The sequence below is a fragment of the Aulostomus chinensis genome, chromosome 5 (genome assembly GCF_037954235.1).
Source record: "Aulostomus chinensis isolate RoL2024-O1b breed Wild chromosome 5, RoL_Achi_v1.0, whole genome shotgun sequence".
Taxonomy (NCBI): Eukaryota; Metazoa; Chordata; class Actinopteri; order Syngnathiformes; family Aulostomidae; genus Aulostomus; species Aulostomus chinensis.
This window is the reverse complement of record NC_141324.1, coordinates 31,163,125-31,189,283: the sequence shown is the minus strand read 5'-3', so window position 1 is coordinate 31,189,283 and position 26,159 is coordinate 31,163,125. Positions and strand designations below refer to the sequence as shown.

At 51.7% G+C, this 26,159-nt stretch overlaps 4 protein-coding genes and 1 non-coding gene across 14 annotated transcripts; 1 reads left to right on the top strand and 4 right to left on the bottom strand.

Moving 5' to 3' along the window:
- Positions 1-424: 424 nt before the first annotated feature.
- Positions 425-3,850, bottom strand: ttc19 (tetratricopeptide repeat domain 19). Of its 2 annotated transcripts, none has more exons than XM_086204667.1 (11): positions 3,694-3,791; positions 3,391-3,578; positions 3,191-3,282; positions 2,308-2,418; positions 2,174-2,212; positions 2,035-2,091; positions 1,902-1,963; positions 1,668-1,762; positions 1,037-1,200; positions 801-963; positions 425-711 (listed from the first exon to the last, which is right to left on the bottom strand). In XM_086204667.1, the coding sequence occupies exons 2-11, from the start codon at positions 3,554-3,556 to the stop codon at positions 566-568; spliced, it is 1,095 nt and encodes a 364-aa protein (XP_086060793.1). In that variant the 5' UTR covers positions 3,557-3,578; positions 3,694-3,791; the 3' UTR covers positions 425-565. The 2 variants fall into 2 exon arrangements, with proteins under 2 accessions (XP_086060793.1, XP_086060792.1); XM_086204666.1 differs by having other exon boundaries at positions 430-711; positions 3,391-3,521; positions 3,694-3,850.
- Positions 3,851-4,123: 273 nt separating this feature from the next.
- On the bottom strand, positions 4,124-10,833 carry LOC147262185 (uncharacterized). 4 transcript variants are annotated; one of them, XM_086204660.1, is made up of 6 exons: positions 10,534-10,829; positions 9,421-9,538; positions 8,735-9,046; positions 8,310-8,508; positions 6,870-7,005; positions 4,124-6,766 (listed from the first exon to the last, which is right to left on the bottom strand). In XM_086204660.1, the coding sequence occupies exons 4-6, from the start codon at positions 8,331-8,333 to the stop codon at positions 5,409-5,411; spliced, it is 1,518 nt and encodes a 505-aa protein (XP_086060786.1). In that variant the 5' UTR covers positions 8,334-8,508; positions 8,735-9,046; positions 9,421-9,538; positions 10,534-10,829; the 3' UTR covers positions 4,124-5,408. The 4 variants fall into 4 exon arrangements, with proteins under 4 accessions (XP_086060786.1, XP_086060785.1, XP_086060787.1 ...); XM_086204659.1 differs by having other exon boundaries at positions 8,310-9,046; positions 10,534-10,830; XM_086204661.1 differs by lacking the exon at positions 10,534-10,829 and adding an exon at positions 10,303-10,526 and having other exon boundaries at positions 8,310-9,046.
- On the bottom strand, positions 9,166-9,277 carry LOC147262186 (small nucleolar RNA SNORD89). Its single transcript, XR_015116249.1, has one exon. It is a non-coding gene; the product is annotated as a small nucleolar RNA SNORD89 (small nucleolar RNA).
- A 439-nt stretch (positions 10,834-11,272) lies between the features above and the next one.
- Positions 11,273-15,359, bottom strand: tmub1 (transmembrane and ubiquitin-like domain containing 1). 2 transcript variants are annotated; one of them, XM_086204670.1, is made up of 3 exons: positions 15,137-15,359; positions 13,813-14,308; positions 11,273-11,955 (listed from the first exon to the last, which is right to left on the bottom strand). In XM_086204670.1, exons 2-3 carry the CDS (start codon positions 14,265-14,267, stop codon positions 11,607-11,609), a joined length of 804 nt encoding a protein of 267 aa, XP_086060796.1. In that variant the 5' UTR covers positions 14,268-14,308; positions 15,137-15,359; the 3' UTR covers positions 11,273-11,606. The 2 variants fall into 2 exon arrangements, with proteins under 2 accessions (XP_086060796.1, XP_086060797.1); XM_086204671.1 differs by lacking the exon at positions 15,137-15,359 and adding an exon at positions 14,472-15,107.
- On the top strand, positions 14,614-25,929 carry ubtfl (upstream binding transcription factor, like). 5 transcript variants are annotated; one of them, XM_086204637.1, is made up of 21 exons: positions 16,902-17,158; positions 17,261-17,516; positions 18,656-18,741; positions 18,835-19,010; positions 19,131-19,214; positions 19,318-19,473; positions 19,550-19,614; positions 19,775-19,895; positions 21,177-21,287; positions 21,371-21,498; positions 21,730-21,871; positions 21,961-22,002; positions 22,339-22,452; positions 22,536-22,694; positions 22,832-22,942; positions 23,279-23,364; positions 23,981-24,170; positions 24,528-24,575; positions 25,044-25,181; positions 25,295-25,390; positions 25,495-25,928. In XM_086204637.1, the coding sequence occupies exons 3-21, from the start codon at positions 18,684-18,686 to the stop codon at positions 25,573-25,575; spliced, it is 2,106 nt and encodes a 701-aa protein (XP_086060763.1). In that variant the 5' UTR covers positions 16,902-17,158; positions 17,261-17,516; positions 18,656-18,683; the 3' UTR covers positions 25,576-25,928. The 5 variants fall into 5 exon arrangements, with proteins under 5 accessions (XP_086060762.1, XP_086060761.1, XP_086060763.1 ...); XM_086204636.1 differs by lacking the exons at positions 16,902-17,158; positions 17,261-17,516 and adding an exon at positions 14,614-14,811 and having other exon boundaries at positions 25,298-25,390; positions 25,495-25,929; XM_086204635.1 differs by lacking the exons at positions 16,902-17,158; positions 17,261-17,516 and adding an exon at positions 14,621-14,811.
- Positions 25,930-26,159: the final 230 nt, after the last annotated feature.

Below are 26,159 nucleotides of genomic sequence, written 5' to 3'. Positions count from 1 at the left end.
TGTCCAGTAAACAGGAAGTTAATCTGTCACCGTGGGAACCTGCGCACACCCACACACCCACTGAGGATGTGTGTGTGTCACAGGCTTGTTTTTGTTTGAGCAGTTAAAATATTTACATTTTTATGTCTGATGACATCAACACTTGAACCTGACAGAACCTGGGGGGCCTGATTTCAAGGTGTCTTCACTCGCCGTCTCCATGGTGACCAGCGCTCCTGACAGGCGCTCGCAGTGGTGACATCAAACTGATTGTCATTGGTTGGTTCCGGTCTTTGGTCGTGGAGTCGTGATTTTTAGAGACCAGCTGATCCGTAACTGTCAACATCGAACGTGGTAGAAACGGCGACAGCCCCCCAGTTCTAGATGGTCTGGCAGGTCACATGACCTCCAGCAGCTGATTGAACCACTCAGCTCACAGAATTGACTTTTTTTTTAAAGTTTTATTTACTATAACCAGACCCAGGAAGTGATGAGTGCAAAGAGGAAGTGGAAGCAGCCTGTCACAGGTGTTTGTCAGCTGCTCTGAACTGCAGGTTGAAGGTGACACCAACAAAGGTTACAGGGGTCACTGTGTCTCTTGCTCCTGATGCTGCCTCCTCTTCCTCACCTCCCTCAGTCCCTCCTGGATCTGGTCCACGGTGTCTTGGTCTCCGGCCTGCCGGGCCAGATTCAGAGCCTCCTGGTAGAACCTCACTGAGTCCTCCAGCCGGCCTGATGGCGAGACAGAGCAACAGTGACATCATCAAATCTCCAAGGAACCCCAGACTCACAGAGCAGCTGGCGACCTTTGACCCTCTGACCTGTGTGCAGCAGGATTCCAGCCATGTTGCTCAGCAGCACATGCTGGTCTGGGTGTCCAGCTAAGCGGCTCACATCCACCGCCTGCTGGACCAGCGCCAGGGCATCGGTGTGACGACCTTGTAGATCCAAGATGGTGGCTAAGTCACTCATCAGCACCAGAGTCTGAAGGAGACACAAGACTTCAGATCTAGTGGACGTCTGTCCCCCTGACCCCCGTGTCTCCAGCACCACGTACCTGTGGGTGTGTCTCTCCCTGCTCTTGGCGGCTGATGTCCAGGGCGCGCTGGTAATCCTGTCCAGCCTCGTTCAGGTGCAACATCGATGCTCGGTACCGAGCCCTGGAGTCCAAACACAGACCGAGCAGCAGGCGGGTGTCCTTCCTCAGGACCGCCTCCTCGTCTGATGGCAGCAGAGATACAATGCTCAAGCGTGCCAACCGGCGCTCGGATGGTTCTGATGGGATGCAGGGCGGGACATCGATGGCGCTGGATTTCACCGCCGAGATGTTGTTCATTGTAAACAATGAGGTTGGTGGTCTTTGACGACACCAGAAAGACAAACCGCCGTTTCTGTCCAGTGACCTCACGGACGACTCACCACAATCATCAGATTTGCTCTTTTTATGCACAAATTCCTTTTTCTCAATTGTAGTTTGTTCTTAATACGTTATGTTTCCTACGCCGCCGCCCGCTCAGACATGCCACCCTTGTAGGACAGAAGAGGAGAAAATGTGTGACGCCATGGTCAAACGCCACGATCACGCCATACATTGACAGGCTCATATTGTTTCCACACCAGGGTCACGTTGGTGCTGCCGTTTGTTGTATCAGCTGTTTCTCATGATTGATGATGTCATAGACACTCACCTGTCTGCTGCTCCGCTTTCTCTTCCTTCAGCTTCTCCAGTTTGACTTCCAGAGTCTCCATACAGAACCTGAAGCCATGTTCTGCCAGCTCTGGCCTCTCTCACACACACACACACACACACACACACACACACACACACACACAAACACACACACACACACACACACCAGTTCTCTTTTCTCTGTCAGTCAACAACACCAGACATGTCAACAACATCAGACATGTCATATTACCTTTTCTGTTCGGCGTAGATAGTGGCGAGTTTCAAAGACATCTCAATGACAGCGTTGTCGTCCTGGAAACAGACAGGAAGTCAGCTGACAAACGCCACATTTCCGCAACTTCACCATGACTGTAAAATCTTACCTGTGGCGTCCCACCTCCCAGCAGGAAGCTCATCGCTGCTTTGAATAGTTTCTCTGCCTGGGGGGAAGAGGAACCAGGTGACAGTTCTGTTACCATGGTGACAATGCCATGGGCTGAGGGGTCATTGCTCGATACTCACGCTGTCCAGCTGACCCTGGACGTACGCCAAGTTCGCCATCTGTGGAAGAACACAGCAGGTGAGGTTGCAGGTGCAGCTGCAGGGTTAGTTAATCTGTCAGGCGGTGGGGGCCCGGGGCCCCGGGGTGGCGTCACCTGGCTGTAGGTGTAGATGATGGCCTGTGTGTGGTGCAGCTGGTGAGCCAGAACCACGGCCTGGTGCAGGAAGTTGGACGCTGCCGGCAGCTGACCTCGATAGATGCTGAGCTGCAGACACGAGCACCGGTGAGACCCTGAGGGCACCAGGTCACATGACCCCAGCAGCAGATCAGGTGCCACGCTTGCAGGAAGAGCTTCAGTGTTACATGTTTCAACACTGAACTGCAGTTCCTGGAACCAGCGCTACAGTCACTGGAACCAGCGCTACAGTCACTGGAACCAGCGCTACAGTCACTGGAACCAGCGCTACAGTCACTCAGAGCTGCCAAGTCTAACCCTTTCAGAGTGAGAGTCACCCAACTCAGCCTCTTTTCACGCCACAGTTGCCATTTCACACGCTCATTTGCCAAAGTTGATATTTGCTCAAATTCCACGAAATCTGTTTAAATTGGCGTTAAAAAGGGCCAGAGGTCTCACTCTTGGGATTTTCTGGAACTTGGCAGCTCTGCAGTTACTGGTGCCGGTGCTACAGTTACTGGTCCCTGCACTAGTCACTGGAACCGGTGCTACAGTTACTGGTCCCGGCACAACAGTCACTGGAACCAGTGCTACAGTTACTGGTGCCTGCGCTGCAGTCACTGGAACCAGTGCTCCAGTTACTGGTGCCGGCGCTGCAGTCACTGGAACCGGTGCTACAGTTACTGGAACCAATGCTACAATTACTGGTGCCGGCGCTACAGTCACTGGAACCAGTGCTACAGTTACTGGTGCCGGCGCTGCAGTCACTGGAACCAGTGCTACAGTTACTGGTGCCGGCGCTGCAGTCACTGGAACCAGTGCTACAGTTACTGGTGCCGGCGCTGCAGTAACCCTCTGGTACCTTGGCCTTCTTCAGCAGCAGAATCATCTCGTCCTCTTTGCTCTGGGCTTCATCTCGCTGGTCCTCATCTCTGCTGCTGAAGACTGAGAAAGCTGCAGGCACACAAGTCAATGAACATGTGACCTCACATCAGAGCTGTGACGTCACAGAGGAATGGAATCAGGCCATGTCTGGTTCAGTTCAGAGAGAAGTGAACGTACCTACTGCGGCCCACACGACTCCTCCTCCCAGTCTTCTGCCGGTGGCTCGGTCCTGTCCGCTGACCTGGATCCAGCAGGCTCGGCGCCTCCCCGCCTCAGGTTGTGGCGTCACAGCCGCACCAGTCTGACATCTTTCAGGGATTAATTTAATGTTCCAGAAACACATGGTTAGACACGCGCGCTGTCACCTGATGACGTATTCAAATAAGAAATATGTCACATCGTGTCCCTTTTTCGATATTCGGCTAATTCAACACTCGTCATCGATCCTCGCTTCAAGTGACATGGGTGACGTAAACTCACCTGTACAAGTGCGGTGCGACACGGATCCGTCTGTTCAGAACACGAGCAAGGACAGACCCGCGAAAACAGGACGCCGCCATCTTTACTGTTTACATCATGACCGGAAGAGCGCAAGTTCCCTCAAAGTAAAAGCACCGGAGACAACAGCGAATTCATCATGTGACGCTTCGACGATGACGTTACCAAACCGTGAAATCCTCGACTGCTGTTTTATTGTGACGTCATTTTCAATTCAAATGTCAGATGTCTCGGAGGCTTCGTCAGCTCAGCTCTCCTGCTGAAACACGAACCTCCTGTCCGGTTCTGTCTGAAGGTCCTGAAGCAGAGGAGCTCAGCGGGTCGTCCGGATTTGAGGGATTCTTCATGTTTGAGTCCTTGATGATTGAAGCAATGGCAACATTTGACTAATTGTTAATACACAGAAATAATTTGTCATCACATTCACTGGAAGGGTGCATTTATTTTGAAACGATTACTCATACATTCCTACTGCAATCTAACAGCTCATCTGGGCTCTTACTGTGAAAGAACAGGCATCATCCATATCTGTTTCCTGGTGATTTTATTGTTTAAGTAAAAATCAGATTTCAAAGTTCAGCCAATGATCTTGACGGAGGTGTCGCTGTGTGTTTGTTGGTCCAGAAACCCTTGATCAAATGTTGCAAACAGATTTCTGGTTCAGGGAGGAACCGTTAGCTTGATGCTACACTACGCTAGCTTGAGGTCTTCTGACTTCCATCTCATCAAAAGTTCCAAAGAACAATGGAAGCCTGACTTTGACCTCAGTTGTACTGTTAAATGTGTGTGTTTCAAATATTCATTTTCAATATTCTGCTTTTAGAGTTTCATCTGTTTTCAGCTTTAAAAACAAGTTTTCTTTAGTGTTCTCAATCTTTCTGCAACACCTTCAATGTTCTACTAATCCATCTGAAACAATGCATTTCCGGCCGCATCACCACGTGGCGAGGCAGCTTCTCGGCTCGCTCGCCATCACAGATGAAGATGTGGAAGGTTCAGGCGAAGATGCAGATGTGAAGTTACCGTTCCCACCAGATGTGAAACTAGAGAGGAGGGTTTGCGCTTCCTTAACACTGATGACTTGATGCTTCAAGCGGCTCAAACTTGGCGTTAGCATGCAGCCGAGACAGAGCAGGTCTGGTAGAGGGGAACCGTCACTGGCAACACACTCTTCTTCTGTTGTTGTTTAGCAGCCTAACAGCTGAAGGTGAGTTACTGCTACCTACAGGCAGCAGACTGGGCCTTCAGGGGGCGGGGCCTAAACGTCCCATTTGCAGCAAATCTCAACCAACCAACAGGGGGCATCATGTGGCCGGAGTCGAGGCATCAGCACTATATTCAGAAACAGGGAAATGCTAACTTCCTTAGCGTGAGTTGAGGGTCATTGCTTTGACTGACGGGATGAGTTTCTTCTGTCAGTCAGAGCTAGAAACTGAACGGACACTTAGGACAGGAAGAGAACATAAGAGGGTTTTCAGCATAAAACCATGACCATCTGTTTAGACAAACGCTTGAAGTTCCTGTTTCTTAGTGTTTCACCTGCGACTTCATAACAATCCGTTACCATAGAAACATTGGTAACAAACCTTGTCCCAGTGTGTCTCCAGATTCACCTCCTGAGCATTTAGCAGCTGAACTCAGATCTGTTTACAGAAGCAGCTTTGGTTGGAAGTTGACAACCACTTGCTGTTCTGCTGTCAGTTCCCAGGGGCCGCCCACTCGCCTGGCTGGTGGTCAGTGAACCTCTTCAAGTGGTAGCGCAGGACTCCTTTGGTCTTGAAGGTCTTGCCGCAGCTGCAGGCATGTGGCCGCTCACCAGTGTGGTTCAGCTGGTGGATCCGCAGCAGCGAGCTGGTGAAGAAGAACTCGCCGCAGGTGAAACAGTAGTGGCTCTTCTCTCCTGTGTGTTTGGCTCTCTGGTGGCTCAGCAGCGACCCTGATGTGATGAAGCTCTGGCCACAGTCCTGGCAGCTGAAGGGACGCTCGCCGGTGTGGATACGCTCGTGGGCCCTCCATGAGTTGTGGTAGGAGAAGGACTTCTCGCAGTAGGAGCACTGGTACAGCTTCTCCTTGGTGTGGCTCAGGCGGTGCACCTTCAGGTAGTGAGCGATGGTGAAGCTCTTCCCACAGTCGCCACAGGTGAATGGCTTCTCGCCCTTATGGAAGAGTGTGACGTGTGACCGCATGTGGGACGACTGGGTAAACCTCTTCCCGCAGGTGGTGCAGAGGAAGGGGCGCTCCCCGGTGTGAGTGACCATGTGTGCCTTCAGGTGCGGCGACTGCGTGAACCTCTTGCCGCACTCGGAGCACTTGTAGGGCTTCAGGCCCGTGTGAGTGCGGTTGTGCAACTTCAGGCCCTGCAGGCTGGAGAAGCACTTGCCACACTCGCTGCAGTGGTATGCCTTTAGCTCCTCGTGCGTCCTCTGGTGGCAACGCAGGCCACTCAGCAGCTTGAAGCCTTTGCCGCAGGTTGGACATTTGTGTGGCTTTCTGTTGGAGTGCGTCACCTGGTGGACTTTGAGACTCTGAGCGCTGGCAAATGTCTTTGGACACCTGGTGCAGGGCAGCAGCTTCTGCTTCTTGTGGGACCTGCGGTGACAGTTGAAGCCCTGGTAGGACACGAACATCTTGTTGCAGATGTCGCAGCAGTAGCACTTCTCGCCTTTGTGCATCCCCAGATGCTCTGTCAGCTCATCACGTACGCTGAAACCATCCCCGCAGAACCAGCACTTGAAGGGTTTGGTTCCCGAGTGCATGCGGTTGTGTGTCTTCCAGTCCCGCCGCAGGGCGAAGGTCTTGTCACAGTAGGCACACTGGTAAGGCTGCTGGCGGTCGTGGATCTGCTGATGGATGACGAGGCTCAGCAGCGTCGGGTAGATCTTCCCGCACTGCCAGCACTGGTTGGGTCTCTGGCCCAGGTGGCTTCTTCGGTGGGCTTCCAGGTGGGAGGACTTGTAGAAGCCCCGGTCACACTCGGAGCAGTAGACCATCTTCCTGCCCATGTTGGTGGGAGGGTGGCGCCTCACTGGCTGCAGCCGGAGCTCCGGGTGCTCGTCTGGAAGCAAGAGAGTTCATGAAAGAAAGGAAGTTACTGGATGATGTCGGGTGTTAAAACTTGAACCTCTTCCCGCTGCTCTCAGCAGGATTTGTGTCCTTACCAATCAACAGGAAGTCCTCCCCGTCCAGCCAGTCTCTGCAGTCGGTCAGTGTGACGGACAGCTTCTTGAGGACTGGATACATCTGGATCTCCACTTCGCCATCCGGTTCTGTCTTGATTTGAATGTTGCTAGCAGTCTGTGACACAAAGGAAAGCGTTCGGGTCAACTTCAGGAAACCCACTGGCTCAGCTTCATGCTTTCATGGGAATTAGTGGAAGACTCTCTAAACTAGTCCACAAAGTTCTAATATTTGAGAAAAGTAATTAACTACTTCATAAGTACTACTTATACATAAGTACTTCCAGTTTAATGCCTTCAAGTATCAAAAGTTTAAGAGTGATATTTATGATTTTATGAAGGCGAAGGCTGGGCTGCTCTCACAGATGAATGAGACTGATCACCGATGTTATTGATGAAACGTTGATCGATTGAATGTCTGATTGTCTTGTGTTGAATGAATGATGGACTGTGTTTTGTGTACTGGACCCCAGGAAGAATAGCCACGCTTCTCAGCAAGTGCTAATGGGGATCCATAATAAAGTAAAGTGATGGAGGCTGGCGGTGAACCACCACCCTCTCTCCTTGGGCTCAACCACACATGCTCTACAATGGCAGGACTCAGCACCGGTCCACATGGTTCCAGTTCCGTTCAACTGGGCTCCAGATGAGGCTCCCTTCTTGACAAGCAGAAACACTCCTGCCAGGAGCTTCATGCTGCAGCTGAGCGAGCTCGGTGCCTCACGCGGCCCCCCCAGGCAGACCTTGGGGATCTGATGATGTCATTCCAGGGATGCAGGATAATATTGGTGTCATTGATATTGACAGATATTGTATCATTGTGGCCTACAGAAGAGTTTCCAGTACAAGGTGCCCCGAGTCACGTCACCAGGTGTGACGTCATATCTAGTCAAGGACCTGACATAAGCGGACGCCAGCTCGGAGGTTCTATTGAGGCGGCCCAGGTTCGTGTACGGCCTAGGGAAGGTGGAGGCTCCGCCCACCGGCCGCTCCTCGGCTGTAGATAGTCACGTGACAAGATGCCTGCCCTCTGGGGAAAGTATCGATCAGAGGTTTCCGGTCTCTGTTGATCACCAGAATATCGGGTTCTGGTTCCCAACAGAACGGCTGACTCAAGAACCTTTACGAGAAAAACACATCAGGATCTTTGTTCTCCAGAAGGCCCCGACACCCACCGACCAGAACCAGAACACGACTCTGCGTGGTTCTTCTGGGTTTGACTGAGCCGCGACACGTGTACATGATCTCTTTATCTATAGTATGGTTCGTTCTTCATCGTAGTTCGGCTAAACTTAAACCGAACCCTGTCACGGGTCTGGGCTCTACTCGGGGATGGTTCTGGTCTGTTTGAATGGGCAGCTAGCTCCGTTAGCCTAGCCGCTAATAGCTCGCGTGTCAGACGGACCGCCGCCGGGTTCTTACCGGTGAGTGCCGGTCCGAGTCCATGCCGCCGCTCAGCTGCTCAGCAGAGACCCGCTGAGAGAAGAAGGTCCGGAGACTGTTGAGGGTCCGACAGCCACTAACAGGACCATGAGTGTCTGCAGGCGCGGCGGTGCACTTCCGGGTCAAAGCTCAACCTCCCAAAACAAACAGACCCGCCAGAACATCTCGCTTTATTCTACTGGAAGATGAAGAACCGCAGTTGAGCTGCTGTAAACAAACGAACCTCACTGGTTCTGGTCCACTTGGTCCACATTGTCATACTTTCGTATCTTAATTAGTCAATAGAACCATTTTATTTAGATTCAATTACTCCACAGTACTGAAGCTCGTTCCTGGTAACAGTCCAGTTTTGTCTACTTGAGAACCTTTGATAAAACGACTAAATAATAATGATTCACTCTCACCCCTGGGGGGCAGAACTGAGCCCAATTTGACCAACAGAGTCACACCAGACAGGCCTGATCTATTACATTTTATTTATAGGTGCCTTCAGGGTCCCCTGCAAAACAAAAGTAAAAAAGAAGACAAATTTACAGTTAAAAACAAAGTCACAGAGTGGAGGAGGGGGCGGGGCTACGAGGGGCCTGGTAGGTGAGAAGCAGAGCCTTATGGTCAACAGTAAGACGTGATCAACGGAGGCGGTTCTAGTGGATGCTGCAGCTGCTGTCACAGGGCTCCGCCCACTGTGTGTGTGGGGGGGTCATCACCGCAGCAACCTGCGCATGCAAACACAAATGATTCAGACATCACAACGTTGAACACTCTTCTCCGATGACCCAGGCTGAGTTGATCAGGTGACCATCTGCTGTTTAAATCATGTGACCTCAAAAGGTCAGCTGGGATCAGATTAACGCTTCGGTCAGTCTTTGTCACGGCGTCCCGCTCTCAGAACACACTGCCTGGCAAGAACGCTACAATTCGGCCTTTTGTTCACATCACCTCCCAGCACGCACTGAGCCGACCTTCTTGCTCCTCTGAGGCCCTCAGTGTCGTTTTCCTTCTACAAGCTGCTTCAACATCCGTTTATGAAAATGTGCCAAATTTTCTGCATTTAAATAGCTTGAAATAAAGTTTAAAAAATTAGCCCCACCCATTCTGTGACATCACTCCCTCATCCTGCAGAGAGAACTGTCATTGGACAGCCTTGAAAAGCAGCAACGTCACTCGCCGGCACGTCAACCTTCTGACACATCCAGCAGCAGGTGAGCCTGTCAGGACAGTCAGAGCAGAGCGAGTGAGCAGATGGACAGTGGACGAGAACCCGGCCTGGATCAGAACATGCTTCGGTCCAGTTTCATCACTGCCCCCCCACCCCAGTGAACAGCCTGCTGGAGGGGAGGAGGGGGGATTCGGACGGCCTTTTGTTACATCACTTCCAGGCACAACCACTTTTGTCATGCGATTAATGATCATCAGAACTGTTAGGTGGGTCCTGTCTGGGACATTTAGAACTGATGTTCTCATGTTCTGGTGCGACAGAAACACATTTCGAACCCTCTGGTCCACTAGCACTGACACCCTGTGAGAACATTTGTCAGTAACGCATTCACCAGTGAGCAAACCAAGGAGGAGAGAGCGAGCAGGTCACTGAGGAGTGGTCAGGTTCGTAGCTCTGTTGCATGAGGTCAGACTTCTCTCTCCTGCCACGGAAACACGGTTCACAACTCCCACTGTTTGGATCTACATGGGATCTCCTTCACTCTCACACGCGCGCGCCATCGCAGGTTTTAAAACTCCTTATCAAACCACTACGACATTCAAAAGCATTGAAATGAAGTCTGTGGAGTCTTGATAGCATCGTTCATCAAAACACTTCAATCTCCAAATTAGCTTTGCTAACGGATGAGAGCAGCGCTCCGGTACCGAGGCTAAGTGTGTCGGTAGCTCATTTCAAGAGCTTCCGTATTCAGACCACGTGTCCAGTTCAAGGAGACATTCTAACGTAAATATCTGATTTAATACAATTACTTACTTCAAATCTTTACATGTAAGCAGAAGTGACGGAAATGTGACCACTACAGCCGGCGGGTTGTCTGGAGCCCGGACACTTGCTAGCAGCAACAGCACCGCTAACTGTTACGCTAGCACGTGGACTCGCACGCGCTCACGTCACACCCAAACAGACGTCATCTTCCACACGCCGGTCCTGTCCGAGCCTCTATCTGGACAAGGAAATTTCGGTTCGGACCTCCACTTCACCCACCTTCAAAGGCTCTGTGTCCAGGTTCTGTCTCCAGTGTCCAGGGTCCTGGACGCTGGCCCGTTAGCAGCGATCTGTTAGCACGGAGATCCCGCAGGTCGCTTTGTTCCCCCTGAAGAGAGAGCGGAGCAGAACCGACCACAGGAACCCGGAACCACTGGATCCGGTACCGAAGTCACCCGCCATGTTTCATAGAAATGAGCGCGAGACTCAGGTCGGAGCGTAGCCGCCGGATCCCGCCGACAGCTCGTGCTGTGCCCCTTTGTACCGTCACTGACCAATCACAGCGCGCGCTGCTGCGGCCCTGCTCGCGCTCAGTACACGCCAAAAGCACGCGTGCGCCCCCGTCGGGCGGAACCGTACATGTAAACACAGCGAGCACAATGACGTCACAACCTGGTCCTGAGCGGCGATTGTCCGTACTGATCCCAGCTTGTTGTCCACGCGCATCCCGCCGAGCAGCCCGACCCTCCGCCGCTGCTGGAGGACCAACACCTGATCCCACTCACACACGAGCGGGACAAGAAACGACGTCAGTATCAATGTCATGGTCAGAAATGAACTGGTCAACTTTATTCTTCTCATTTACACATGACGGCGATGATGACAACGGCCCCAAGAGTCTGAAAACGGCCATCGCCAGACTCACGGCTGATCACCATCCTCCTGCCTCCATTACCCAGAATGCAATGCTCCTGCTCTGCATCAGTGATGATGTGCTGAGGAACCCGGGGCCCTGAACACCAACACAAACATCGACAAGCAGATAAATTAATGATTTAATAGAATTTCTTTCTCTTCAAAGGAGGAAATTTACACAGAATCAGACAAACGTAGGGACAGACCACCAGGACTGGACCATCACGACCCAGGTGGTCCGGTCCAGATGGTCTTCAGTCCAGAGGTCTACCAGCTGGACTCTTCCAGACCAGAACAGAAGAGGCACAATGATAGAAATCAACAAACATCTAAAATTGAAACTAAAGTCCTTGTTTATGGCAGCCGTCTCCATGGCAACAGTCCTCCCATCAGCTCCAGTCCCAGCTGCCAGTAGGTCAGAGCCAATCAGAAAGCAGCTAGCGGCGGTACACTCCAAAGGCCACCAGGCTGAGGAAGATGGTGACTCCCACCAGTGAGGCAGTGGCCGGCGCCGTGAAAAACTGGCGGTACTGGATCTGACAGTACCACAGCACCGACAGCATCAGCACCAGCAGCGGGACCATCAGGCTGCCCACGTTCAACGCCACCTGCACCTGGTCGGCAGGCCGCGCCCCCGCCGCGGCCCGACTGGCATGCTGAGAGATGTGGCAGTGTAGGACGCAGTTGTGCGCCAGGTTGAGTGAGGCCAGGGTCTGGGCGTCGTCCTGCAGCAACTGACCCTGATAGATGAGACGCACCTGCTGCTCCTGACCCGCGAAGTACGTCCTGAGGGTCAGAGGTCACATGACAGCTCAGTTGCTTCACAACAACAAAACAGGTTGACGCTTTAATCAGAGTTTGGTGATCTGGCATCAGTCAAACGTTTGGTTAAGAGGGAGGAAGTGATTCATCTGATGAGTCAGAGAGGGGCGGTGCCATGGAGGCTGGCACGTCAACGGTACAACAGCACTGAAAACACATGGTAGCCTCATTCTTGCTGGCACAGAAATAATCATTAATAACTTTGGTAGCGATCAATCACTGATGGTCTGAGTATTGATCAGCAGCAGACGTTCCCCTCACTGGCCTGCTGCCATTCACATTCATAACCTCAACACAAATGTTTGGAATGCACATCTTCACTTTTACACTGATGACAGTAGCGGCAGCGTGGCTCCGAGGTGGAGGGGCCGTCCAGCAACCGAAGGGTCACTGGTTCGATCCCCACTTCCTCCGGAGACCATGTCCAAGTGTCCTTGAGCAAGATACTGAACCCCTAATTGCTGCTGATGGCCCTGTGATGGACTGGTGACCCATCCAGGCTGAACCCCGCCTCTCACCCAATGTCAGCTGGGATAGGCTCCACCCTAAGGATGGGCGGATGCTGGTGACGGTTGAATGATGTTTAGCTGTTGTCTAAAAGCTTCAGACAGCTTTGGTTCTGCTGGAGGGAACATCTGGGACTGCAGCCTCTGAGGTCTGAATGCAGGTGAATTCCAACTCCTGATGAGGCAGTGGCAGCACCCCCCAAAACACCTGGGATCCTCGTCTTTCTTTCACATTCAGCGGCTCGTGAGGCTTAAAACAGGGTTTTTATTTTAGAAACCAAATGTTGCTTCTCCTTCAAGACCAAGAAGCGTGATGTCAGCACCACATGGCCAGGCTTGATGATGGTGATGTCATCTCTGTGCAGGCGTCCTCTCCCTGCACTGACACTCCTCACCAGCCCCAAAGCTTGGTTGGTGAATCCATGGTGAAGCTGTTGTCTCTGAGGCCGTTGGTTTGTTCCCATCGTACCGGTGCAGCTGCAGGACAGTCACTTTTATTCTTGCTTCCAGCCAGGCTGACCTGGGGGAGACGTCCTGCTCCACTGGCGAGGAACGTGTTGCTGAAGGACTTAAGCCTGGTATGTGCTTCTGCGTTGCGGCGACGCCGTAGCCTGACGTGCACCTCCAAAAAATCCTGACTATGTGTCGCGTCGACACGTCGTGACGTGAACGCCAAGGACTGTGATTGGTCCGCTCTGAACGTCATTTCGGGTTCAGCACAACACCGCCATGTTAAAGTTTCTGTGGTGAGAGCTACACGCAAAAATGGACCAAGCAGAAGAACGGGTTATCGAGGAGGTCCGCAAGTACGGCCACCAAGGAATCCGTCAAGAGCCCCCGAAACCATACAAAGACACAGCCGCGCCCCCTAGCGGCTTGGTGGTGAATTGCAGAGCAACGTGTTCCCTCGACGCAGAACTTTGAATGCTCAATGACAGCGTAGGGTCTACGCCATCGCTATGCCGTCACCGCGACGCAGAAGCATAAACCAGGCTTAAATGGTGTCACTGGGGCCTTTTAGGGCGTCATCATGTCCCTTGATGCTGTTTTAGTGATATTATATTGAGTCTTGTGTTATCTCGTCTATTGTATTTTTATTGTTTTAAATGTTACTTGTAACTGTGAGTGACGTGCTGCTGCCTGTCTCAGCCTGGACAGTCTCTGAAAAGAGTTTCTGATCTCAATCTGTCTTTCCAGGTTTAGAAAAGGTTAAAATGAACAAATTAATACATTTTTATCACTGATTAAGGTCAATATGGTAAATCTGTCAGTGATTTCTCGCCTGGCTGGTCACGTGACCCCGTGGTGTTCTTACCGTTTAATGTATCCGATGGTGTCCTGTGGTTTGACCTGAGCCATTCTCTCCGTGTCATTCAGGAACTTCAATCGGACCACCATGTTTCTCTCTCCGCCCCCTCTGTTCCTCGTGCCTTCTCCTCGCTCCTCCCCCCTCTCCTCTTCGCCATCCTTCTCCTGCTCATCCTGGGAGGAGGCAGCAAGGGGTGGAGCCTCTGTCAGGGAACGCTCACTGTCACTCAAAGAACTCGAGGGTGAGGAGGAGGCACTGGTGTCACCAGAGGAGGAGGGGGGTGTGCTCCGATGGGAGGAGTCTGTTCCCAGTGAGGGGGTGGAGCCTGTAGAGGAGGTGAACAGGTGTTCTGGTGGCTCAGAGGTGCGGGTGGAGATCCAGGCCAAGAGCAGCACCAGTAGGACCAGCAGTGAGCCGAACAGCAGTGTCACCTCGTCTCCTACACCCTCTATCAGCGCCATCGCCTTTGGCCACACCCACTGAGGCTAACACAGGAAGGCACCTGGGGGGAGATCATAGTGAGTGTATTAGTTGTCCATCATGATACTCACAGAGAGGCATGGGGATGAGTCAGGAAATGTCAGCATGATCAATGGAGTCATTAAATCCATCTTCTGTTAAGGAGAAGCAGCAACAACGCAGGTGTTCATAGGGGAGCGGGTTACCTGGAGCCTCCCGTTTCTCACCGCAGGGGGCAGATGACACGAACCGATGACGTCTCCGCGCGCTTTTAAACTGACCTGAAATGCTTCGATGACATGAGCAGCTCCAGGTGTGCGTGAGGCTGAACTCAGCACCCATGAACATTCATCAAAAATCGCTGATGATCAGACTTCAATTGTCGAATGACTTTTCTTTTTACTACGAGATAAAAATTAGTTAAAAACAAACAAACTTTGAAGCGCAGGTTCATTTCCGGCCCAAGATGACCTGGTTCGTTCTGGATGATGCTGGTTCGGCTGTCTGTCCAGATTCAACAGGAGTGACAACGCATCACCTGCTCAGGTAACCTGAGCTACTTGGGTTAGCTGAGATTCGCCGGGTTGGCTGAGGTCAGCCGGGTTAGCATAGCAACTGCAAGTCCAGAACCGAACGCGGAGTTGCAAATCGCCAACACAACCATTTAGACCCGATTATAAACTGACCCAGAATCAGCCATGGGACGAGCTAAACTCTGAGCTAACTGCCAACTGCGCGACACCAACAACTCAAAGCTGGACAGGAAGTCAGTTACGCTATATGCTAACAGCTAACAGTTCTCCACTCGCGAATAACTCTGTAAACAGTGTTTATGCGCTCAGAGGAAGAAGAACGTAGAGCAGAAACTTACTGTTCAGTTTATAAACCTCATTTCAGGAGTTAGCCTGCAGGCTACTCAGGCTAATTCGTGTCTCCTGATTGCTGCTCTTGACACTTCCTGCTTCTGCGCCTTCTTGTTCTGTGGTTGTAATGGACGTGATGCAGTGTTGACGCAACACCGCCCCCTGTTGTTTTCTTCCTTTCACTGTAACGTGAATATTTTTTAGAACAAGTAGAATAATCCGTATTAAACCCATCCCTCCATCTTCCCCCTCTTCTCCTGTTGAGGGTGGTGGGGGTGGAGCCTATCCCAGCAGCCTTCCCCCTGGACAGGTCACCAGTCCATGGCAGGGCCAACACATAGAGACAGACAACCATTGGCTCTCCCAGCCACGCCTACGGTCAATTTAGAGTCTGGATTAACCTGGTCCCTCTTGATGTCTTTGGACTGTGGAGGAAGCTGGAGTACCAGAGAGAACCCAGCAGGAACAGGGAGAACATGGAGACTCACCCAGAAAGACCCCGTGCTGCAGCCGGGGCTCCACCCACAACCTTCTTGCTGGGGGGCCACAGGGAGGACCACTGCTCCACCCACAACCTTCTTGCTGGGGGCCACAGGGAGGACCACTGCTCCTCCGCCGCCCTGTATTAAGTCATTTCATGCTAATCAATTAGTCAATCAATCAATCAGTCTTTATTGATGAACTCTGGTCCATAACAAAACATACATTACAGCTAAAATCAGATGAGCTGATTAAGACAGTCAAATAATCACCTGAAGCTTCAATCGTTCTGATTAATTGTTCCTGGAACAGAGGAGAGCCGTGACTGTAAACACGCTCAGCCACTGCTCCCAGGGCAGGACTGTGAGGCTCCGATGTGTTGGAGACATCTTACGGACGTTTCTCCCTGCTCTCCAACGCTTCACTCACTACAGATTAGTGACTTTACTTTTTTCTGCTCAGAAGTAACGTCCCTGAGAATGACGGCAGCGGTCGAACACATGCGGAGGGAGGATGATGTCACACAGGTAATCGGGCTCCATCGTCATGTAGCAGGTCGTCAAAGACCTCTTTGAGACTTCTTAAGCTTCATTTTGAGCAGGCTGAAGACGCCGCCACTGCTGCACCTCCACACCCGAGGGGTGGATGTGGCCTCCTGCAGGGCTCACATGCTGGGCCCCCACAGCGACCTGAGGTCTTGAGCAGGAAACAGTAGAGAGGTTGAAAGACAGTTGCATGGTCGTGTTATGAACCAGTTTCACTATCTAGCAGTCTGGGGACACTGGTGGAACTGGGACACCCACACACTGGTGGAACTGGGACACCAGTGTGTACTAATACAGAACACAGATAATCCATAACAAGAGTATTACTGCTGACAACAAGAGGATCAACAAGAGGCAAGCGACTCATCAGAAGGACTGTGACGTCAGAGCTGATGAGACGCTTCAGTCAAACCGCCCCCTTTGGGATCAGGAGGGCTGTTGACGTCACGCTCACGTTACTTTGATCTGGTTACATTCGTTATTGATGCGGAGGGAGGTAACTTGGGTGTCGTTCAAATACGATGCATTTTTAATTATTGAGCAGATACATAGTCACGTGACCAAGACATTTCTATTATTTGATTCTCAGCAACAACAACAACAATAATAATAATAATAATAAACACCACAAGAGCAGGTGTATCGATCAATTGCTTTGGTTTATTGATTGATTGACCCGGGCTGTGGGAGGGAGCCGGTGACCCGGGAGGAGAAACCCAGCAGGCGGTGCGTCCTCAGCGGGCAGGGTGCCACGCGGATGCGGGCTCTCCGGCGCGACGCAGGTTAAACCGTCAGCTCATAGCCGCCGACGAGCAGCGCGACGGGCCGCGGACGGAGACATGAGCGCCGCTACACCTGACGGCCGGCAGCGGGTCCTCTTCATCTCGGAGCCGGGACCCGCCGGGAACCAGCCGGGCAGCACTCGCTCTCCCAGCATGAGCACAGCGGGTCCCAGGGCCCAGGTCGTCTGTCTCCTCGCCGGTTCAGCATCTGGATCCGGACCAGGTGAAAGTCCCCGGAGCGGCGCCGTTGGTTCCTGCTCGTTCAACAGCACGTTTGTTAAATTACATTCAATAAAGACATTTTCTGCGTGTCATCGTGTTTCAGGCGGGTTTGGCTCGCGTCGGAGCCGCTGTCTCTGGTTTCATCCTCCGCCTTTGTCCTCATGTTTTCCCCCGGAGTTCCTCCCCCTGCGGCGCTGGGCGGAGTTTCATACCGGACTAGACGCTCCTTTTGTCGGATCCGTTTCGACCTGACTCCCCGGGGTTTACAGCAGGAAAAAACACACTCCGAAAATCCCGAAATCGACCAAACGAGCCCGGTAGGGTGCAATAGTAACCCGGGTTCGAACAGGAACCAGTAGGTGAGTCGTAAGTGGCGTTTTTAAGCAGATTTCTGGGTTTTTCTGGTCGCTTGTCCCCGAGTCTTCCGAGCATTCATGGCGGCTTCGCGGTGGAGGCTCATGGGCAGCAGCCAGTCATGCAGCCCGCTCGTCTCCACGTTCAGCACATCTCGCAGCCTCGGCGACTCCGTCATCGGCACCGGAGCCCCGCTGGCACCGAAATATCTCGGTAGTTCACTACCGCGACCCTCCGAGTCACCGATTCCTCCATTTCTGCGGTTTTGGGTCATTAATGCGATTATCAGCTACACGTGTCCGCGGAGCTCCGCTGACCGCTGAAGCTTCTCCGCGGTAGTTGTCGGTGGATCCGGTCGTCGGTCACTCGTTTCTCTTGCCAGCTCCGGTCCCGACCAGCTCGCTGCGTGCCAGCGGAAGCTACGTGCTGACTCCTGCCGGAGGACGGGCGCCATTACCGGGGCAGCTGCTGCTGGCGGCCCGCTGGTCTCAGATAACGTTCCACATCCCGCGACAGTTGGAAACTTGGTTTAACGGCGGCGGCGAGAGGCGGCAGCCTCACGGGTTAACTCCGCGCATATAACGGTCAGATGATTCGGTCGCGCCAGGCACACATCGACGGCACTCGGTGTCAGCAGACCCGGTTCACAGCAGCAGCCGAGCGGCTCTCCACCGCCTCCGTGGTTCTTTGGAAGAAAACTAGAGCCGCTAATGATGCCGAAGACCTGCGGGTTTAGGGCAGGCAGACCGGTCCCCGAGTTCATGTATCCGCTCATTGACCGGAAAGTTAGAGAGGTTTCCCCGCGGGGAGCCGGTCGCTCCGGACGGTTCTGATCGACGCGTCCGAGTCTCAGCTTATCTTCTTGATTAGGAGTCTAGATGTACAGTAAATTGCATGAACCTTTTGACCCCGACCCCCAGTGACATTGGCAAGACCAGGATACCCGGATTGGAACCAAAATCACGTGACAAACAGATGAAGAGACGAATCTAAGCTCTCATCTCTTCATGGGGGGGGGGGGGGGGGCAAGGTTAGGTTTAGGATCAGGTAAACTCAGCTGACTTTCATCAGATCAGGGAATCAAACGTTCAACTCGAATGGTGTGTGTGTGTGTGTGTGTGTGTGTGTGTGTGTGTGTGTTTAGTGGAGGAGGGGGCATCAGTCGCTGCAGGATGAACGGCAGCAGCAGCATCGCTGCAGCTCAGAGCTCCAGAGTCAAAATTGATCAAGGTAAAATTCACACACACACACACACACACACACACACTTGTGCTGAGGTCCCCAGGCTGACGTTTGTGTGTGTGTGTGTGTGTGTGTGTGTAGATGAGTGGCGGAAGGAGGACTGTCTGATGCTGCTGGAGAGAATTCGCAGTCTGCTGCCGGACGGAGACGCCATGAAGTACAAAACCACAGAGTCGCACTTCGACTGGGAGAAAGTTTGTTTCGGCGGCTTCACCGGAGAAATGTGCCGCCAGAAATGGCAGAAAGTCTCATCAGAGGTATGACGTCACTGTCCTTTCCTCACTCCTCACTCTGTCAGATGTTTGTGTTGAGTCTCAGCTGGCAGCAGCTTCGTGGTCTCCGCCCTCACAGGAGGCCGATGCTCGTCTGTGTTTCAGGTTCGGAAGTACAGAACCATGACGGAGCTCATTGTTGATGCCATTGAGTTCGTCAAGAACCCGTACAAAGGCAAGAAGCTGAAGGTGGGTGGGCCTTGAACCTTGTGATGCACGTGTCTGTCCTAACAGTGTGTAGACAGTGTTTGGGTGACCTTTGACCCTGATACATGCCTCCATGTCCCAACAGACTCATCCTGATTTTCCTAAGAAGCCTCTGACTCCGTACTTCAGATTCTTCATGGAGAAACGCGCCAAATATGCCAAGATCCACCCAGAGATGAGCAACCTGGACCTGACCAAGATCCTGTCCAAGAAGTACAAGGAGCTTCCCGACAAGAAGAAGGTGAGCAGGAAACTCGCAGGTGTGACTGACAGTTTGTCTCAAATGTTGAGGAACTGAACGTTTTGTTTTCCGGCAGCAAAAATATATCACCGAGTTTCAATGCGAGAAAGAAGAGTTTGAGAAGAACATGGCCCGCTTCAAGTGAGTAACTCCACCCATTATGAGCACTGCGGAACTCTCTGCTTCAACCAGAACCCGGTCTGAACAATTTAAGACCTCATTAACTGGAATCTGGTGAACCGGGTGATCTACTGTGGTGTCGGGACCAGCTGAGTTCAGAGGTTCTGGTGTGGTTCTGCAGGCAGGATCATCCTGAGCTCATCGAGGAGAGGAAGAAGTCCGACCTCCCAGAGAAACCAAAAACTCCTCAACAGCTGTGGTACAACCACGAGAAGAAGACGTACATGAAGCTCCACCCAGAGGTACACGCGCGTGCGTGCGCACACACACACACACACACACACACACGGCCATTTTCTGTTGCTGGTTTGGAGTCATGCAGCTGTGGTCAAGTAACTCAGACAGGAACACGTTATGGCTCCTCCCCTGAGACCTGATGCCTCCTACCTGTGACAGCTCCACCAGGTGGTGCCTGGGTGGTGCCTCATTCAGATGAACTTCAGCTCCTCCTCCTCCTGTCCCTAAAGATAAGCTCCGCCCTGCGTAGAGGAAAATCATTCGGGCAGATAAATTTCTATCAGTCACTGCATAGGTGGTGACCTGAGGTGAGTGGATGTAAGCTGTGCTCCGCCTTCCTACTCAGCTCCTCCTTCTCTGCCACGGGTCCATGCAGCGCTCCGTCCGCCTGTCTGACCGTCACTCGAAACTCGACCCTGAGAGCAGTTACTCACGTCCAGCCAGAGGGGAGGGACCCTGCTGACGACACCGACAGCACACAGGTGATCCTGAGCTCAGCAGTCCAGACCCCCCCAGTGCAACACCGTCCACAGACCTCAAATAGCATCGGTCTGCCACAACAGCGCCTCACTGAGGAGACGGTCCTCCAGGAGGGAGGAGGCTCTGAGGAAGCTCCCTGACCTCCTCCTGCACCAGGGTTCTGTCCTCTGTGACCAGCGCAGACGCTGCCTCTCCAGCTCTGGACACCCGAATCAACCAGACTGCCTTTACTGCTTGTGTCCACTGGCAGGTTCTGCTATAACGGTTCGGACGGGCGCAGACGCATGAGCCTGTTCCCTCATCACACTCAGGTGATGAGGGACATGTCCCAGGTCATGACCTTTAGCTACTTCCATTGTTACCCGTGTACCTTCTTCATAGAAAACCAAGTTCCATCACATTTTTCCAAATTTCACATGGACTTGATGAAGATGTCTGTTCTTGTGTCAGTCTGGTTTCTCATGCATTCATGAACCACCATGGACAAGTCGGCCTTGAACCAAAACATCCATAACATCTCTCTGTGAAACCCTACCAGGTCATCCGCATGTAGGATGATGAGGATGATGATGAGGATGAGGATGATGAGGATGAGAATGATGATGAGGATGATGAGGATGAGGATGATGATGATGATGAGGATGAGGATGATGATGATGAGGATGATGATGAGAATGATGAGGATGAGAATGATGAGGATGAGAATGATGATGAGGATGAGAATGATGATGATGATGACGATGAGGACGATGATGAGGATGATGAGGATGATGATGATGATGATGTCGGTCCTGGTGTGGTTCCAGGTGAGTCAGAAGGAGCTGAAGGAGGCTCTGAGGAGACAGTGGTCCCAACTGTCAGACAAGAGGAGACTCAAGTGGATCAGCAAGGCCCTGGAGCTCCAGAAAGACTACGAGGTACCAGACTGAACCAGTCTGACTGGACCCAGCTGGACAGACTGGACCCAGCTGGACTGACCAGGTCTTGTGTGTGTGTTCAGGACAGCATGAGGGCGTATCATGAAGCTCATCCAGACGTGAACTCAGACGATCACGTCCGCTCCGTCCTCACCAAGGCAGAGAGACAACTGAAGGACAAGTTTGATGGACGGCCCACAAAACCGCCACCGTGAGTCTTAATTGACACTTAATGAACAACCGCCACGGCAACAATCCAACCAACAGGAAACAAATGAGCTCGACAGCGAGAACAAAGCTAACACAGCACATTACAATATGACAACAGGCCACTAACAAGTAGTATGCTAGCAAGCTGCTAATGATGCTCACAAGTTAGCAACAACGGCTAGTGTGTTTGTGGCGAATGACGGCCAACGCCTGCCTGTTTGTTTGTGGCCAGCAACGGCTATTCGCTGTACTGCGCTGAGCTGATGGTCAACATGAAGGACGTCCCCAGTACCGAGCGGATGGTGCTCTGCAGCAAACAGTGGAAGATGATGACGCAGAAAGAAAAGGACATGTTTCAGAAACGCTGCGAGCAGGTAGGTGTGGACGTGCTGACATCACAGTATGACTGACTTCCTGTCAATGAAAAATCTGATTCATTCGTTGTTTGTGTCTGTTTGTTCAGAAAAAGAAGCAGTATGACATTGACCTGCAGAGGTTTCTGGAGGTAAGTGACCCGAACCAGATCCTGATCAGGATCAGTGACAGGTGTAAATAGTTGCCTGACTAAAGTAGTTCAACTAGCAACTTGATCAACAATCCAAGCCCAGTAAAAAAATAAGAGTTCAGGGTTTTCAGGTTGGTTGATTCATCCGGAAGAGCTCAACATATTCATTTGACAACCGAATCATCAGAGTGGCGCCTGAAGCACACGTGGTCCGTCCACGCCGCCGAGGGAGCCTGCTGCACGCGTCCCATGTGTTTCAGGCTTCAGGACGACGGTGCAGCAAGTCGTTGACAAAGTGGAGTATGTTACTTATCAAAGATGGCGGCTGTATTTCAGAGCCTTCCAGAGGAAGAACGAGATCGTGTCCTGACTGAGGAGAAGCTGGGCGGGGCCAGGCTGGCAGTGGGCGTGGCTGCCAGTCCACACAGAGCCAAGTCTCCGTCTACGAAGGTCAAAACTTCTTCTATACGTAAATGTGTTGCTTGCAGTGTGTGCTGTCACCATAGCGAGGAATTTTGTTTATTTCCTTTCAGGAGCGTGGCCAGGAGGCAGAACCTGAGCTGTGGGGGCCCGCTGGAGGGCCGAAGGACAGACGTGAGGGGAAGAAGACGGCAAAGCTTCCAGAGACACCAAAAACAGCAGAGGAGATGTGGCAGCACAGCGTGATCGGAGACTATGTGGCTAAGTACAGAGTGAGTGAGCTAATGCTAACATCAGACACTGACACAAAGCTAATATCACAGTTTAATCATTTAATTTCAAAATAAAATTCCTGAAATGTGTCGGAGTGTTATTGTCAGTGGAAATTGACTGTTGTCATGTGACTCAGGGCGACCGCAGAAAGGCACAGGCAGCGATTGAGGCGGCTTGGAAGTCAATGGAGAAGAAAGAGAAGATTCCCTGGATCAAAAAGGCGGCAGAGGACCAGAAACGTTACGAGGTTCAGTCGTCTTAACAAAGACTTAAACTGGAGGCTGTGCTTGAGAAAGTTCTTAAAAAAAATGTCTGATTTGACCATGACAGCAGCCAGATCAACGACTGTGGGACATTTGAGTGAGTGATGACAAGAGCGAACATTTGCCTTCACATAGTTTGGCTTCTTAATCGGCCTGTTGAACCTCACAGCGTCCCAGAAAGAGGATGGTGAGCGTTCAGATGACCAAAAGAGACAAAAACAAAGCAAATGGCGATGGTCGTATCTACGCTCTCGAGGTAGCCGGCAGGCGCAGAAGAGATGGTATGTTGACGTGGCTGTTGTGCTGTTTCTGTCCTGCAGAGGGAGCTGCTGGAGATGAGGGCTCCCCCACTGACAGCGAGCAACAAGAAGCCCAAGTTTGATGGGGAACCAAAGAAACCTCCTGTGTGAGTCAGCCATGTTGTATCGCATTTTAGCAGAAACACGTTAACAGCATGTCAACACAAATGACAGTCACGTTAAGACCGATGACGGAACATACCAACATTGACTTCTTGATTGCTCCAAATTGTAACGTTGTAAAATTTTGGGCAAATTTTTTCAAAAAATGTTTTTAACCCTTTGGGGGTCACTTCCTGTCACATGCCAATGGACTCTTTTGTCACTGCGTTGTGAAGGTGTCAGCGAGCTCAGCACGTGATCCCGTTGGTTGATATGAACAGGAGGGTGTCGACTGCACTGCGTACACGAAATAATTAACGTCAGATGTTCCCAAAGGGGATTCAGGGACCTGCAGCGAAGACGTCTGCAGGGTCTATGATGTCAGAGCCCAAAAGGAATGCATGACTGAGAACCCAATCAGCATCCGGCCCACAGCTGGTCGTCAGTCAGTGGTGACCGTTAAGAACATCAAGTAAACTGAGACTTACGATGACTACATCTTTTTATCAGCTGATTACAGCAGGTCATCATCGGTCACGTGTTGTCTGTATATTACTTCCTGTTCAAAGTGGTTGAAGTGGACTGCATTATGCCCCTCCCCCTAACCGCCTCATCCAATAGGAGCGGGTACCAGATGTTCTCCCAGGAACTCCTGACCAATGGTGAACTGAACCACTTCAGCCTGAAGGAGCGGATGGTGGAGATCGGCAAGCGGTGGCACAAACTGACGCAGACACAGAAGGACAAGTACAAGAAGCTGGTGGAGGAGCAGCAGGTGGAGTACAAGGCTGAGCTGGAGGCCTGGGTCAAGGTACCTGTCCATCGCCATGACGACTGCTCAAGCAGGTCTAGGGAACAGCAACAGAACCATGTCTCCTTTTACTCCATCATTACACGTTTCCGTTGGCTTGAGCTGTCAGCCCGTGCTTTGTCAATCAGATGTGTAGTTTAATGATGTCACTATTCTCCTTATTCCAGTCAACAAGGGGGGCGGGTACTGAAATCCCTGTGTTGGCAATCAAATGATTCTCTCAGGAGACCTAGAGATGTCGCACCAAATCAGAATAACGGCTGCCAGATAGTTGATAATTGGTGACATTTCACTGCATACTTCAGTGATTTCATTTGTCCCGGTGGTTTGAGTCTGAGTTTGTTTTCTCGTCTTCAGTCTTTGTCTCCACAGGACCGAGCCGCCTACAAGGAGTTTTCCTCCTCGGTGAGTTCCTCGGTTTTCTCAGGACACCTGGTGGTCAGCCAGTGAAACTGAAGAACGTTGAGTTTCACCCCACCAAGACATTTTATTTTATATATTCATATTCAACTCTGTCTCCACACAGCTGCTGCTAGCATAGCATGAGATTAGTCAATGTATCCAAATATTCCACCGACTGGTCACGCTCTTGTCACTCATTGCATAAAACTAAACGAACATAATAGCAGCAAGGCTAAACTAGCGCTCACTAAACATAAGCTAACGAGACATTACTCTGGCTACAGATGCGTCGGACCTCGTCTGACCAACAGGCTGAAGCAACAGTGAGCTAACAGACTTGTTCCCCTGATGTCAGAAACATGAACAGCTAACAGGACATCAGAAGCTAATGTTAGCATTAGTCCTGCTAACGCTGACATCATATTATGGCTTTTTCATCAGTGTGACAACTCTTGTTGTTTCATCCGTTAGAAACGTCGTAGCACCTCTAAAGTCCGCAGCACCCCGGGAGCGAAAGTCCGTGTGACTGCAAAGGGAAAGGCGACGAGTTCGAGAGCTGCGACGCCAGGAGTCGGAGTGGGCAAGAGGGCCATGGCGTACCGAGCCAAGGTAACCATGGCCTCCAGCTTCACAGAATCTTTCAGAGGAAACTTGAACATAAAATTAGGAGTTTGGTTGCTTGACATTTGAAAGCTGCTGTGCCGTCTGTCCTCCTCCTCCAGCAGGACATGTCCGACTCAGACGAGGAGAAAAGCGAGTCGTCCGACTCTGACGATGACGACGAGACATCAGGAAGCAGCGACAGCGAGGATGATGAGGTAACAAACTACAAACAGAATGTTGGCAAAAGGAGGGACTCTGATTGGCTGAAACCTGCGCCGCATTAGTCTGTGCGGCTCATAATTTCCTGCTTTTTCCTCAGAACGACGAGGATGACGAGGATGACGAGGACGATGAAGATCAGACCTCCTCGGAAGAATCGAGCGAGTCTGACTCTGACTAGCTCCACCCTTCCCCCTCATTGGAGAGGACATGCTGTGTGGGCCACACCTCCTAATGTACATCCTGGAAGACCAATGAGAAGTGGTAGAGAAGACTGGCAGTGACGCTGGCCCCACCCACCTCCCCTCTGAAGGGGGCGGAGTGGGGGAGTATTTTGTTACTGGTGTGTTTTTGTTTTTTAAAACAGTTTGTTGGTTTTTATCAGATGGACGTTTCAGATGGGTGAAGACTGGGGGCGGGGTTTGTACAGAAACAGGCAGGAGGGGCGGAGCCTGTTGGTCATCATTAGTTGCCACTGAGGGAGGAGTCAGTGTCGAGCCGCCTGCCTGAGAATATTAACAAATAAATGCACTTTTTCTCACTCGTCTGGTTTCATCATGTGACCAAATCAACCACCAGGGCGCAGTGGCTACTCACCGCCACGATGCAGAAGATTGGGTGTCGTACGGTGCTGATGTCCAGCCGCCATACGTGTTATTTCTGAACATTCTCACAAAACAAACCTTCCCGTTCATATTCAGTGAGGAAGTCGCTAAAAACTGTTTGGGAAAGGAAGGAATTTTTGTGTGCTTGTAACAAGAACAA

Excerpts from the sequence above, each read along its gene's own strand:
- ttc19 (XM_086204666.1), bottom strand. The coding sequence starts at position 3,773 with ATGGCGGCGTCCTGTTTTCGCGGGTCTGTCCTTGCTCGTGTTCTGAAC. Across the intron at positions 2,419-3,190 it reads TGCTGCTGAAGAAGGCCAAG|CTCAGCATCTATCGAGGTCA; the intron begins GTACCAGAGGGT and ends TCGTGTCTGCAG. Across the intron at positions 712-800 it reads TGGAATCCTGCTGCACACAG|GCCGGCTGGAGGACTCAGTG; the intron begins GTCAGAGGGTCA and ends TCTCGCCATCAG.
- LOC147262185 (XM_086204662.1), bottom strand. The coding sequence starts at position 8,333 with ATGGACTCGGACCGGCACTCACCG. Across the intron at positions 7,006-8,309 it reads ACTCGGACCGGCACTCACCG|ACTGCTAGCAACATTCAAAT; the intron begins GTAAGAACCCGG and ends TTTGTGTCACAG. Across the intron at positions 6,767-6,869 it reads GGAGGACTTCCTGTTGATTG|ACGAGCACCCGGAGCTCCGG; the intron begins GTAAGGACACAA and ends TCTTGCTTCCAG.
- tmub1 (XM_086204670.1), bottom strand. The coding sequence starts at position 14,267 with ATGGCGCTGATAGAGGGTGTAGGAGACGAGGTGACACTGCTGTTCGGC. Across the intron at positions 11,956-13,812 it reads ACCATCGGATACATTAAACG|GACGTACTTCGCGGGTCAGG; the intron begins GTAAGAACACCA and ends TCTGACCCTCAG.
- ubtfl (XM_086204635.1), top strand. The coding sequence starts at position 14,732 with ATGACCTGGTTCGTTCTGGATGATGCTGGTTCGGCTGTCTGTCCAGAT. Across the intron at positions 19,474-19,549 it reads AGCTTCCCGACAAGAAGAAG|CAAAAATATATCACCGAGTT; the intron begins GTGAGCAGGAAA and ends GTTTTCCGGCAG. Across the intron at positions 21,288-21,370 it reads AGCTCCAGAAAGACTACGAG|GACAGCATGAGGGCGTATCA; the intron begins GTACCAGACTGA and ends GTGTGTGTTCAG.